General features: G+C 47.7%; 1 protein-coding gene across 1 annotated transcript in view; it reads right to left on the minus strand.

Moving 5' to 3' along the window:
• Positions 1-2,148: 2,148 nt before the first annotated feature.
• Positions 2,149-13,876, minus strand: part of Hk2 (hexokinase 2) — a 50,242-nt gene continuing 38,514 nt past the window's right edge. The window contains exons 10-18 of the mRNA XM_027429440.2: positions 12,079-12,383; positions 10,829-10,977; positions 10,229-10,348; positions 8,455-8,550; positions 8,040-8,139; positions 7,761-7,944; positions 6,635-6,790; positions 5,870-6,103; positions 2,149-4,504 (exon numbers count right to left, since the gene is read on the minus strand). Of these exons, the coding sequence (XP_027285241.1) occupies positions 4,360-4,504; positions 5,870-6,103; positions 6,635-6,790; positions 7,761-7,944; positions 8,040-8,139; positions 8,455-8,550; positions 10,229-10,348; positions 10,829-10,977; positions 12,079-12,383 (1,489 nt within the window). The 3' untranslated portion in view covers positions 2,149-4,359. The remainder of the gene's footprint in view (positions 4,505-5,869; positions 6,104-6,634; positions 6,791-7,760; positions 7,945-8,039; positions 8,140-8,454; positions 8,551-10,228; positions 10,349-10,828; positions 10,978-12,078; positions 12,384-13,876) is intronic.

A 13,876-nucleotide genomic window follows, 5' to 3' on the forward strand; every position in this document is an offset into this window, starting at 1 on the left:
TATCTATTCAGCCAGTGGGATGCACTCCAGCAGACAAGGCTGGGAGGGAAAACAGGATCCATGTGTCCACAAGCTGACTCCATCCCTTTGTATAGAATACAAATACCCCCTTCCTCGTGTGTGTGTGTGTGTGTGTGTGTGTGTGTGTGTGTGTGTGTGTGTGTATAGATCAGAAGACAACTTGTAAGAATCAGTTCTCAGGGCTGGAGAGATGATGGCTCAGTGGTTAAGAGCACTGACTCCTCTTTCAGAGGACCTAGGTTCAATTCCCCAGCACCCCCATGGCAGCTCACAACTGTCTGTAATGCCAGTTCCAGGGAGATCTGACACCTTTACACCAATGAACATAAAATAAAGTTAAATTAAAAAAAGAATCAATTCTCTTCTCTTGCATCTTAAGCTTTCTGTCTGCATGTATGCCTGCATATCAGGAGAGGGCATCAGGTCCCATTATGAATGTTTGCTAAGATGCTGGGACTTGAACTCAGGACCTCTGGAAGAACAGCAGGTGTTCTTAACCATTGTGCCATCTCTCCAGTTCATATCAAGCTCTTTTATCCACTGAGCTACCTTGCCAACCTTATTACATTTTTAAGCCAATGTTTTCAGGAATGTAAAGGCTAGGAGAATATCACACACACACACACACACACACACACACACACACACGTTCTTAGCTGTCCACCTTGTTTTCTGAGACAGGGTCTCAGTGGCCTGGAACTTGATGAATAAGCTAGGCTTGCTGACCAGTGAACTCCAGGGATCTACCCATGTCTGCCTCCCCAGCTCTGGGATTACAAATGCATACCACCTGGATCCAGTCTCCCCATTGCTCACTCAGCTCCTTAGCTCTTAAGTAGCTCACACCTGTACCCCAAGTTCTTGGAAGGACAAGCAGGAGGCCTCGGACAGGTTGATTACCAGCCTGGTCTACATAGCAAGGTGCAGGCCATCCTGAGGTACATACTGAGAGCCTGTCTATACATATACCTACTCGGGAGACTGCAAAATCCAAAGCCTGCTTGGGTTAGAGAGAGCTAAGGCTACTTTAGCGCTGAGCAACTTAGTGAGAACCAAATCTCAAGGATAAGAAGGCTGGGGCCAGGTATGGTGGCACATGTCAGTACTCCCAGCACTTGGGAGGCTAAAGCAGGACCAGGAGTTCAAGACCAATCTGGGCTACATGAGACCCTTTCAAAAAGGGTTGGGAGAACAAGAGATGTATTTAGGGGGGCTGGAGAGATGGCTCAGAGATTAAGAGCACTGGTTGCTTTTCCAGAGGTCCTGAGTTCAATTCCCAGCAACCACATGGTGGCTCACAACCATCTGTTATGAGATCTGGTGCCCTCTTCTGGTGTGCAGATAGACACGGAAACAGAATGTTGTATACAAAATAAATAAAAATCTTAAAAAAGAGAGAGAGAGAGAGAGAGAGAGAGAGAGAGAGAGAGAGAGATGTAGTTAGGTGACAGGGTTGCTTAGGTGGCCCTGGGTTCAAGTGCTGGGGCACCTAAAAATATGTATTTGAAATATTTTAGAAAAAAGTAAACTTGCCCCAAACATGTAGAGACTTTTACTGTGTGTATAGTCTCTGAACACAGTGTAGGAACCACTCACCCAGCATTTACAGACAGTGTGAGGCACCTGGAGCCAGAGGATGTATGTAAGTTATAGGCTAATATGAATTACTCTGCTTCATATAAGTGAGTTATGTTTTGATCGAGACGTGCCCCACAACCTTAGGCATTTCAATACTTGGTTCCCATTTAATGGTGCTGATTGGAGGGGTTTAAAAGCCTTGGTGGAGAAAGTGTTACTGGGGGCAGGCTTCGGAGAGTTTTAAGGACGGATACCATTTCTAGTCCTTACTTTCTGCTTCCACTTGAAGCTCAGCTTTTGCTCTCAGTGTGGCATTCCTGCTGTTTGTTTGTGGTGTTTTATCATAGAATAGAAAGGTAATACAGTATCTCACCACCTACAGGCCTTAGCATTCCAAAACCCATCTCCATGGATACTGAAAGATAACACTACACTCTAAATGTATTGATCTCATCAATGATCGAGCAGGCTGACCAGGAAATGCTAACCTGCCCAAAGATGACCACACTCTTAAAAATGCCCATTTTAAGGATCCAATCACACACTGGATATTTTGAAAAAAAAAAAGTTAAAATTTATTAATAATAGTTAACATCACATGGTTAATTCAAGACTAGTTCTCTACTGTACATGGTGACATCACATTCACTAGACTGAGTGCCCAGGGATTTGAGATGAGCCAAAGGTTCATTGGATATCACACAAAGCAGCATTAGCAGAGGGCTGTCACCCTAGTGCTGGGAGCAGTCAGCCTAGTTCTAGGAACACAGCACACTGCCTCATGCTCTGGATCAAGAGCCAACACTTCCTTAAAAGCTACTTACACACATATCTCTGCCAAAAAGTGCCCTCTCTCATAGATAGTGCCTGATTTTAAAGTTTAAAATTCAAGACTCAAAAATTTAGTCAAAATCCATCTGCACTCCAGGGCTACCCTCTAGTGGTTCCCACATCTACAGGTGACTTTGGCTTCCAATGACCTGAATCAGGTTGGGGGAACAAGGGTGCTACACCACACAGGCAGCGCCAGCCTGGAACAAGTCAAGATCCAACCTTCCCTCTGGGCATCCCAGGAGGACCTGGGCATTTTTCATTTTTGTACGCCACCTTGTTCAACTGTATCCAGGCTTTGCTCTACACAATTGAAAAATGCATAGAACTTAGGTGTTAACAATGATAAGTTTCTCTTGGTCTTTCTGTTTTGACTCCTGTATCCATCCTATTTATTAGTGTTACAAGGCTGTTCCCTCTTTATTATGTCATAACCATGTTTAATGTTGGCGGTCAATCTAATATTTTGAGGATAGAAGTGAACTTTTGGAGTCAGAGGGAACCGTATGCTCAGAGAGCAGAGGACAGGGCTTTCATGACCTCCTGTTTCTCGAACAGTCTGAAATAAATAGCTCATATAAAAAAGTGAGTGAGTGGCTCAACACAGCTGGATCTGCCGGAGCAGACAGACAGCGCCTCTTTAAAACACAAGACAAACCCGAGGCGGAATCTGCTAGGAGGGCAAAGGTACAACATCCCTGAGGTTTGGTTTGGTTGTTTCACTGCTTCATTTGGTTTGCTTTGACAATTGGACATAGCTGTAGAAACATTTTTGGTGGCTTCCTTTAGCTTGCCAAACCATTTTTTAAAACACTGACTGACCTACAATTGAGTTTTTTTCTAAGCAGTATTTGAACAGGTCCTTCGGTTTCCTTTGGCTAACATCCTAGGAGATATCACTCAGGAAAGCAGACAGATTGGCCAGCCAGCTGCTGTGGTTTTTTCCATCCAGGGGTTAGCCTCAGTCTCCATCCCTGCCCTGCATACATCTCAGACTGTAGAGGCAGGAGAAGCCTGGAGGCTGTTGCTCTGCCATTCAACCACCACATCTCTCCTCTTCCCTCAGGTGAAGGAGGTGTTTCTGGGAGTCAGCCAGTGCCTCCACCTCACATCCTGAACTACACCAATCTATTAATGAGGCCGAGACTTGAGGCCCTGGCTAGCTATGTACAGAACAAAAAACCATATAAATACATTACTTACAATTAACCATTACACGATGAAGGAGAGGACCTACTTCACAAACTAAATAAATTTCAAACATAAATTAACAAACAAACAAACAAAACAGTGTTTCCACTTCTGCAGGGGAAAAAAAAAATTTTAAAAAGCTACCAAAAGTGACCCCTCTACCAAGGTCTGTTGTTCATGGATGATGACTCATTCAGTCATGTGAGGTAAAGCCACAAACGCTCGAAGGAGGTGTTAACTCTTGGCTTTGGTTTGGATTCTCTATTCCAGGACAGCAAATGTGAGAACCGGCAGGGCGATGCTTATGGTTGAGTTGAAGAGGGTTCAGCCATACGGCCACCCGGAGGATGTCCCTCTGCTCCTCCTCCTCCCTCCCAATGTCTGCCTCTCATAAGAGAAGCAAACATCCTTTCAAGAAGATGTTCTCCACCTGCAAATGTCACATTCATCTCCAAGATGAGGCAACCATGTCTTCAAGACTATCTCCATCCCTTAGGATTGTACAGGAAATAGAATGGGGAGGGATGATCTCAGGAGGTGACAGGAACAACTGTGAACAATTCCATACTTTCTGATTCTCAGGAAGGCCAAGGATTGGGTGCCAAACTCTACAGTGAATACATAGACAAAAGCAGTCTCACAGGGTCCTCTCTGCCAGGAAATGCCAAGGGGTCCATCCTCATAACTTAAAGCAGGGAAGTGGCCAGGAAGCAGAGAAGTCCCGTGTGGTCTCTGGCTCTACCTCTGCCCAGCCTCCCGGATGCGGCAGGCCACGGCAGTGATAAGAGCTGCTCCCTTCCCGCTGCCATCCTCAGATTCCAGGAAGGACACCTCACATTTCGGAGCCAGATCTTTCACCGTCTCATGCATGACTTTGGCAAAGCTGGAATGAGAGAGAGAAGGGATGTGACTGGTTTGTGTCCTCAAGTGTAGCCAGAAATAAGAATTAAGATGAGAAGCACGACACCTACAAAATAGCAAACATTTACTTTACTATGTACTGGGTGCCAGAAAATTGAGGCTTGAAGGGGCCAGGACCACATCCAAATCTTACAACATGGAGGCCAATCAAGAGAGTGGAAGACTCAACTTTGGCATAAATGTCCTAAGATGCTGGTGAACTTTCTTCAAAATAAATCAACTGGTCCTGGAACGGAGCTCAGTGGATAGTGTTTGCCTAGCAACATAAGTGAGATCCTTGGGTTTCATTCCCAGCATCAACTGCACATGGGACCCCTTGTCTATAATCCCAGCAAACAGGAAGCAGAGGCAAGAGAATCAAAAGCTCAAGGTTATCCTCGGCTACATACACAGATGGAGGCCGGTCTGGAATATAAGAGACTTAGTGCCCCCAGGTCTTGCAGAGGACCAGGTTTCAGTTCCCAGCACCCACATGGCAGTTTACAATGGCTTGTAACTCCAGCTCCAGAGGATTCAATGACATCTTCTGGCCTCTGTAGGCACTCTACCCATGTACACAACTTTCCCACACTTCCCACCTCTACCTCATATATACAAATAATTAAAATAATTTTCAAGGTAAATTATGGGCTAGAGAGATGGCTCTGTGGTTATAGTATCTATTGCTCTTTCGGGAGACAAATTTAATTGACAGCATCATGTCAGGCTGCTCACAACCACCTGTAACTCTAGTTCCAGGGAATCAACTGGGCTCCAAGGACACCTCTACTCTGTATACATACCTCCACATACACATTCATATACATGCTTCAGGATTGTGGGCTATGTGTCCTCTCCTGACTACTCTACCATCTGACCATGAATAAAGCCTCTGTCAGGACATAAACTCGGGCATGGCTGTGCTCCTATAAAACCTTTATCAACATAAGCCCCAAGTGGCTTCTGTGTGACAATCCCTGGATCCCAGGGAAATTTTTGCTTGAATCATAGAGTAAGCCCACCAGAATACTCCCAGCAGCACTGTTCATAACAGTCAACACAGATTAAGCAACACATCATAGAAACAGCAGTGATGGGACCACTGGGAACTATGATCTCCTCCTTGGGAACTAGCCAAGTGTGGAGGGGGGCACACCTGTTGCTATCCAGCCTTGAAAATTATCAAACTGCAACTACACTTAGGCTTTCAAGCCAGCCAAAGGGCCATCACCATTTATCTCCAAACTAAGCCATTAAACACTCTTTGGAGTGGCTGAGAGAAGCCAAGGATAGAAATATACCAGGAGAAGAAGGAAGACAGGGAAGGCCTCCAGGGTCAGGTACTCACTGAGGATGGAGCTTGTAAAGAGTCCCGTCTACACCCACTGTCACTTTGAGGCTGTCCAGGCCTCGGTTTTCTCTTATCTTGTCCACCACAGCAGCCATGCCTGCGCCACAGAGCTGGGCCGCACGCCGGGCAACCACGGTGCACACCTCCTTCACAATGATGCTGTCATCACACGTGCTCTCCAGTCCGAGGTGACGCAGGATGGCCCGGACCTGCAGCAGGGCCAGGCAGTCACTGCAGGGGAGAGAGACAATGATCAGGTATGCCCAGGAAGACCCAGTGGCCCACCTGGTTCCATCCTGGAAGGTTCCATAGGGGATGGGGGGAACAGAGCCATGAACAAATGATCTCTATTCGACACCCAAGGTAGGGCATGGCTACCACAAAACTGATGCCATGAGTCATGCCTATAATCCCATCTTTCAGGAGGCTGAAGCAGGAGGATTGCCACAAATTCAAGGGCAATGTTGGCTACATAGTGAGACCTGTCTCAAGAAAACCAAAACCAAAGTACACTAAAAACAAAGGAAATTCACATCCTAGAGCAGACTAGCCCTGATATTCAGTCTAAAACATGCCAATACCACTTTTCATGACCCTTCCCCCATGCGCGCAGCATGGTTCTTTTAGGGAATTTTAGTCAGGAGTGGGTAGTTCACTCTAAGCCAATCTCTGTGAGCTACATCCTGGCACCACAAGAACTTGTCTACTCATGAGGGAAAATGAGAACATGGTCCCACCCTCTTCCCAGGACCCCATCCTTACCTCTCGATCTGAGACAGGAACTTAGTTTCAAAGATCCCCCTTGTCTTGAGGCGCTCTGAGATGCGGCCACGGAAGAGCAGCCCTCTCTTAGTGAAATCAATGAGAATGTTACGCACAATCTCGCCCAGGTACATGCCACTGATCATCTTCTCGAATCTGCAATGTGACAGCGTCCACGGAGGTTAGAAGGGGCAAATGTGTCCAGGCAGAAAAGAAGGCAGAGGTTGGCAAACTCCCCTTGAGGGAAAGGGATGGCCCCTGAGTCATGTGTGCGGACATCCAGGAATCTTCTCAAACATTCGCCCAAACTAACCACATGATGTTTGACAGCTCATTAGGAAGAAACAAATCCACAAACCCAACACTACTTCTAGGAGCATCGGAGGATGGCTGGGTCTTCCTCCTTAAGTTCCACTGGGCAGCTTACTTGGACCTCAAGTAACTGGTGTCAACAGCAGTACCCTGTAAACACGCTTCTGGACCAACCATGGCTATGACATGGCTCAAGAATCTTTGGACTATGCACAATGCCCTTTTAGAAAGCTAAGGGCCCAAGGATCATGGGAGACATTATCACTTCCCTACCTTATTTTGTAGCCTGCTTCCTTCGTTAATGATACCTGCCTGGCTTGTGGGGGTATTTCAGTCTAGGACCTCTAATTTAGACCAATCGTTCACAAACTGTGTTCTAAAGGATCAAGGTCTTGGACTAATTCAGCCTGGCGACACCGTAGAGAGCACCTTCCTGAGGGGAAGTGGCAGATCTTAGGTCTCAGCCCAGCTCTAAGCCCCCCACACTGCAGGAGGCTGTGTGACATTGGGAATGCTCGTCCATTCTGACAATAGAGACAGGAGACGCTGAGTAACTGGAGAAAGGCTCCCCTACTGTCAGAGCCACACCGACACCGCGCGGGGAGATGTGCTTCTAGTTCCCGCCGGTTTTCCTCAGTCTCAGTCCTAGCTTCTAACACACTCTCCCAGACCTTGATGGGGGTTTGAGAAGAACCTCTCTGAAGGAGAAACCCACTAGGGTCCTCAAGAGAGCAGGCATCTGGAAAAGAGCCATGGTGGAAAGCCCAGCCAATTGAGGTCCCATTCGGGGATGAAAGCCCCGCTGAGGGCTTACCTCTGTTTGCCAGGGTTGAGGGAGAGCTCATCCACAGCAACATCAAACTCTGTGCGGAAGTCATCCAGGCAGCCGTTGTCCCCAAAGGCCCCCCATTCCATGTTGACACACATGCGGCCCTCCTCTCCGTCCACCAGTTCCACATTACGCATCTCCTCCATGTAGCAGGCGTTGCTCCCAGTACCTGTCAATCAAGGGCACCAATCCTCAATCAGCGCCAGTCTTCCTCCCACCCCAGGCCAGGCACCCCCACTTGGGAAGAATAATTGGTGTCCTTACCAACGATGAGGCCAACTTCACAGTGAGGGTCTTCGTAGCCACAAGTCATCATAGTCCCAACTGTGTCATTCACCACAGCAACTACATCCAGGTCAAACTCCTGATGGCAGAAGCAGATATCCAAAAATTCCAACACACACAGTCACTTATCTGCCCACTTCTCTCTGCTCTCCCTACTCAACTTTATTTTTCCTCAAAGCCCTTACAGCAGCACCTGCCACTGGATCATGGCCTTCTGTTTATAAAGTAAGACTATGGCAGTCAGCCCTGAGTCCCCATGCCCAGTAGTGAAGCAAACACTGCTGAATAATTTAGTTAATTTCCCTCCAACATGAATACATTGCCCTGCCTCTGAATACATCAGCCACCTTGGGCACCATGGGCCCAATGGACCAGAACTTGCACTGTCTCCTACCTCTCGCCGGTGAATTGCTTCTTTCAGCAAGGTGACCACATCCTCGCCCTCACAGCCAGAAGCCTTGAAGCCTTTTGTCCACTTGAGGAGAATGCTCTGAAATAAATGAATAAATGAATGAATGAATGACACATAGGTACACAAAGGAGGGACAGAGATGGGGTCCTGGTCATTCCTGGAGCCCCATTTTGCCAACAGATGACCCACAAATGGTCCTGAGTTCACACTTAAGGTAACTTGCTTGCATCATTTAATTCTCACCATCACTATGTGTTATGTTTTAATTTCCAGATTTCAATGAACAGAGAGCTGGGGAACAACCTAGGAGAGAAGCCACCAAGCTCCTCAGAGTCTTCTATAGACTCTTAGACAGATAGAGGGAGGGAGGGGATGAGTAGTGTTCCTGTTCATGTCTGTGTGGATAAAGCTATACAGGCAGCATGTATGCAGAGACCAGAGGCTGATACCAGACGTCTTTCCCGTTTACTGTCCACCTTATTATTTTTAAGGATGTGTCATTAAACCTGGGACTCATTAATTCAGCTATATTGGCTGGCTGGCCAGGGTTACAGGCACATTATTGCACCCAGCTTATATGGGTGCTGGAGATTTGAACTCAGATCCTCATTCTTACAAGGCAAGCATTTTACCATCTGAGCCATCACGAAGCCCCTAAGAGCCCCCCTTTTAGTGTGCTCTTCATTGTGTCACGAGCCAGCTGGGCACAGATGCCCATCGGCTTTGCACATGCGAGAAAGTTTTGTTCCCTATTGTTCTTTGTAGCAGCCAGCACAAATCAGCACTCTCAAATCCCTTTCCCAAAAGGCTGGAACCATGGCCACCCACATGCACGGTGCCTCCAAGCCTCACTCATGGGCTGTGCCCATCACTTGGGTAATCTATAAACCTGGATGTGTCATACTGTGATCGGATCTCAAGAGATTCAGAACAAAACAGTGCCGTGGAGCCCTGGATTATACACCCACATACAGACAAAGACGTGCTTGTCTCTTCCACCCATCTCTCATTTCCAGGTGAGCTGTGTGCCTCTGGCAAAAAATGTCCACAACCTCATTTCAGACTGTCATAATAAGACAACACTGGGCTTCAACAGCCAGGGAGACTTGCCCAAAGCTGGTGGTGAATAAATGTGTCCAGGGACCTCTCTCTGGGCCTCCAGGTCTCCTTAAGGTCTACTGAAGCCTCATCAAAAAGATGATGTCATCAGAGTTAACAGCCACAGCTGGTTCCCACTTTGCTACTCTTTACTTTTACAATCCTAGACTTAACACACGAGCCTCACAGAACACAGACAGAAAAATTCAGCAACTATCTAAGATCTTACAGTCCCGATAGGAATAGTGTTAACAGTGTCAGGCTCCTCTGATAAAAGTACAAAGATTACACATGGACTGGCATGAAAAGATAGTGTCTACTTAGGTGCACGAGGACCCGGAGTTTGATATTCAGCACCCATGTAAAAAGCTGAGGAGTGAGCTCCAGGCTAATGAGACTGTATCCCCAAAACAAGGTGGATACCCTACTTGAACATACACGTGACACCCCAACACACTAAAATATGAGTTAGTATTTCTGATTATTATCACACTGTTGCAACCAAGAGGACATCCATCTGCCATGGCCCCCATCCCACTAACGTCTCCAACCCAAGTTGACTCATACCCTTCCCCTCTTCTGAGATCAACTTTTTCCCCTGGAAACTGGAGTCAGCTGAGAGTTGAAGCCCACAGAAGCCCTCCCAGAAGGCAGCTACCTGGTCCAGGCTGTTCTGCTGGCAGGGGAAGGAGAAGGTGAAACCCAGAGGCAGAGACACGCCTTTCATGCCCATGTACTCAAGGAAGTCTGCGATGCACTGGACAATGTGGTCGAAGAGCTGCAGGAAGAAAGGGCGTTTAGGGAGGGACCCTGGCCAGAGAGGGCTGACCCCCCAAACATTCCTCTCAGGAGAAATCAAGCTTAGTTGCTAAGAAGCAACTCTGCCAGGGTCCTGAACCCCAGTCCTCCCCAAGCCAGGGGTGATTAGGGGAAGGGAGATCTTTGAAGTTGGGAAGGCCACTCTCCCAGAAGCCCACCCAGTCATGACCCTCCCCTCTTCCCTGGTGTGTCCCCTCCTTTTCTTTTCTATTTTTTTTTAAAGATTTTATTTATTTATTATGTATACAACATTCTGCTTCCATGTATATCTGCACACCAGAAGAGGGCACCTGATCCCATAACCGATGGTTGTGAGCCACCATGTGGTTGCTGGGAAATTGAACTCGGGACCTCTGGAAGAGCAGCCAGTGCTCTTAACCTCTGAGCCATCTCTCCAGCCCCCGTGTCCCCTCCTTTTCTTTCTTGCTCCAAGCCTCACCTCTTCCCCAGTGCCGTGCATGACCTCCTGCGGGATGGAGTAGATCTTGTTATGCATCTCCACGCCCCTCCGCTTCCCGTTACGCACGCGCACCAGCAGGACCCGGAAATTTGTTCCTCCAAGATCCAAGGCCAGAAAGTCTCCTTTCTCTAGAAAATGAACCCAGGACGGTAATGAATTGTGGTATGAGTTTACACACAGTCCCTTCGTTAGGGGAAAATGGAGCGTGAGCGCCACCTAGCAGTTAAGAAAGGAAGACTCTCAGGACCAGATGGGCCCACCTGACCCCAGGAGTCGGCTCTTTATAACATCCGGCATGCCAATACTGTATGCTTAAAATTGTCTAAATGTAACATCTGGGCCAAGACAAATGCTACGTAGGGTACGATTCGGGAAAAGAGAAGGAACAAGTGAGGGACTCCTCAAAGAAAACTAAGTCAGGCAGTGTGGCATGCCAGGATTTAGAGTCTGGAGGATCCGGCATTCATGGACAGCCTCAGCTACACTTAATTTAAGGTCGACCTGGGCTATATGCCCCTGAGGCAACCCAAACCATTTCTTTTCCTACTTATAGATGATATTAAAGATATGACTGAATGAGAAAAAGCCACTAGAGGATGACCAGGGACCAAACCCTACTTTCTTCCTCTGGAGCCTGTGCCAACCATGAAAGATCATCGTGGATCAGAAACTTTTTGTATGAGGCCAGGCAGGAAATACATGTAGACCCAAACTAACATAGTGTTTGAGAGTTGGCTCTCAACCCCAGATTCCTAGGTTTCAATGTCTGGTTGTATGAACTTGAGCAAGGTTCTTAACTTCTCTTGGCTTCAGTTCTTGGCGAAACAGCAAATTTTTAATAAATAAAATTGGTCCAAGTGCTGGCATACATCAATAATCTTAGCACAGGTATTCAAGGTCATCCTGGATTATACATAGGGTTTGAGGCCAGCCTGAGCTACAGGAGACCCATTTCAAAAAAGCAAAATAAATGGGGCTGGAGAGATAATTTAACCGTTAAGAGAGCGGATGTTGTTCTTGCAGGTCACAGGTCATCTCCTAGCACTTACGTCAGAGGTTTCACAACTGCCTGCAACACCACCTCCAGGGGACTGGACACCCTCCGGTGGACTCCACCAGCTGACGCATACACGCAGGCGCAAAATTTTAAGTAAATCTTAAAGATCGTGACTAATGTCTGCAGCAGGACAAACCCCAGGTGAACTGAGGTGGGCACCGGTGCTATGTACCTGTACCATCCGGGGTGGCACACACATAGGTAGGCAGCATCTTCACAGGAGCTGCAGCGTGTGTCTCCTTGCTCAGACCTTGCTCCATTTCCACCTTCATCCTCCTCTTGACCTCCAGCAACTGCTCGTGGCTCAGTTTCAGAGACTCCAGGGTCTTCTGGCGGGCCCGGTGCTGGTCAGCCAGCCGGTAAGCTACTGCTGTCACCATAGCTGCCCCTTTGCCGCTGCCATCCTCAGACCGGAGGAAGCGAACATCACAGTCGGGCACCAGCCTCCTCACTGCCTTGTGAAGACGCTTGGCAAAACTGCAGCGACACACAAAAGGAGACAGGTGTCCCTGGTTACAATGGTGTACAGACCGCTTCAGAGCAGCTTCCACCTCTGCCCAGAGCCAGTGGCCCCCACAGAAGCAAATGGCGCCCACGTCTCCTCTCCATTCTCTCCCATCCTAAGGTTACTGTATAAAAGCCCGGTATTCAATCGTGGAGCCCTAGCTGGCTCTTCTAAAGCTGCCACCCCCTGTATGCAGTCACATGAGACCTGTTCCTCTGCTTAGCAAATGAAGACAGCCTCTGCAAGGGCAATCTACTAGAATCAAGTGCTCCCGCTGCCACCTGCTCCCGGAGGTCCTGGGAAAACACCCAACAACAACAAAAACCTACAAAAATCTTCTAGGGGCTGGAGAGATGGCTCAGAGGTTAAGAGCACTGACTGCTCTTCCAGAGGTCATGAGTTCAGTTCCCAGCAACCACATGGTGGCTCACAACCATCTGTCATGAGATCTGGTGCCCTCTCCTTATGTATAGGCAAACATGCAGACAGAACACTGTATATGTAATAAAAATAAGTAAATAAAAATTAAAAAAATTCTCATGTGACTCCATCGAAAAAAAGTTTATCTACTATTAAGAAAAAAAAAAGAAAGAAAAATCTTTTAGACTCTGGCCTTTTTTTTCCCCCCCAATTCCTGCTGATGATCTCAAAGGCACCTAAACAAGTGGAGTCAGTGAGAATGACTCCTTGGGTGGAGGCCTCCTGCACCACATGGACCAGACTCACTGGAGGCTGTCCGCTGTAAGAGCCAATCTCACCCCAGAACTTCTGAGGCAGAACCGGCCTCTGAACCATACTCCCAGGTTGTCTGTGTTTTTACTGCCCAGGGCTGGAAAGCAAGGATCTCAGGGCAGAGCACTTGGCAGCAACCAGCTCAGTTAAAGGTGCCCAGACTTGGCACTCACACTGAGAAAATGACGGAAAGTAAGTGAGCACTAAAAAGAGACATATTAGGGGTCCCAGATGGCATGTGAACATCTTGGAATATACAACTTAAGGGACATGGATAGGGCAGGAACAATTCAACACCAAAATCAGTGGAGAGGCTGGTGTCCAGGGTTGGAGTGGCCACTAGCTGAGGACAAGGCACCCACACAAACCACCAGAATAATGCAAGGACAGTGAGTGCAACAGTAACTCATAAAAAGGATGGAGGCAGCTGGGGTGATGCCTGGTTGGTAATGTACTTGCCTGCAATGCTCAAAGCATTCAATCCAACATTGCATAAATAAAGGTGGCACAGGCCTGTGACCCAAGAACTTGGAAGGCAGAGACAGAGAGTCAGAAATTTAAGTTCATCCATGGCCAACCTGGAGCCACATGACGGCCTATCTCAAAACAACAACAAAAAGCAGGGTGGAGGAGGAGACAAAGGCAAGCCAAGTACTCAGCAGCCAGGAGTTCTGAACAGAGGGCAAATCATCGGCTGCCTTCAGAAATCAACCCCACCCACACCAATAGTGCC

This window comes from Cricetulus griseus, chromosome 8 (assembly GCF_003668045.3).
Source record: "Cricetulus griseus strain 17A/GY chromosome 8, alternate assembly CriGri-PICRH-1.0, whole genome shotgun sequence".
In the NCBI taxonomy this organism is placed as follows: Eukaryota; Metazoa; Chordata; class Mammalia; order Rodentia; family Cricetidae; genus Cricetulus; species Cricetulus griseus.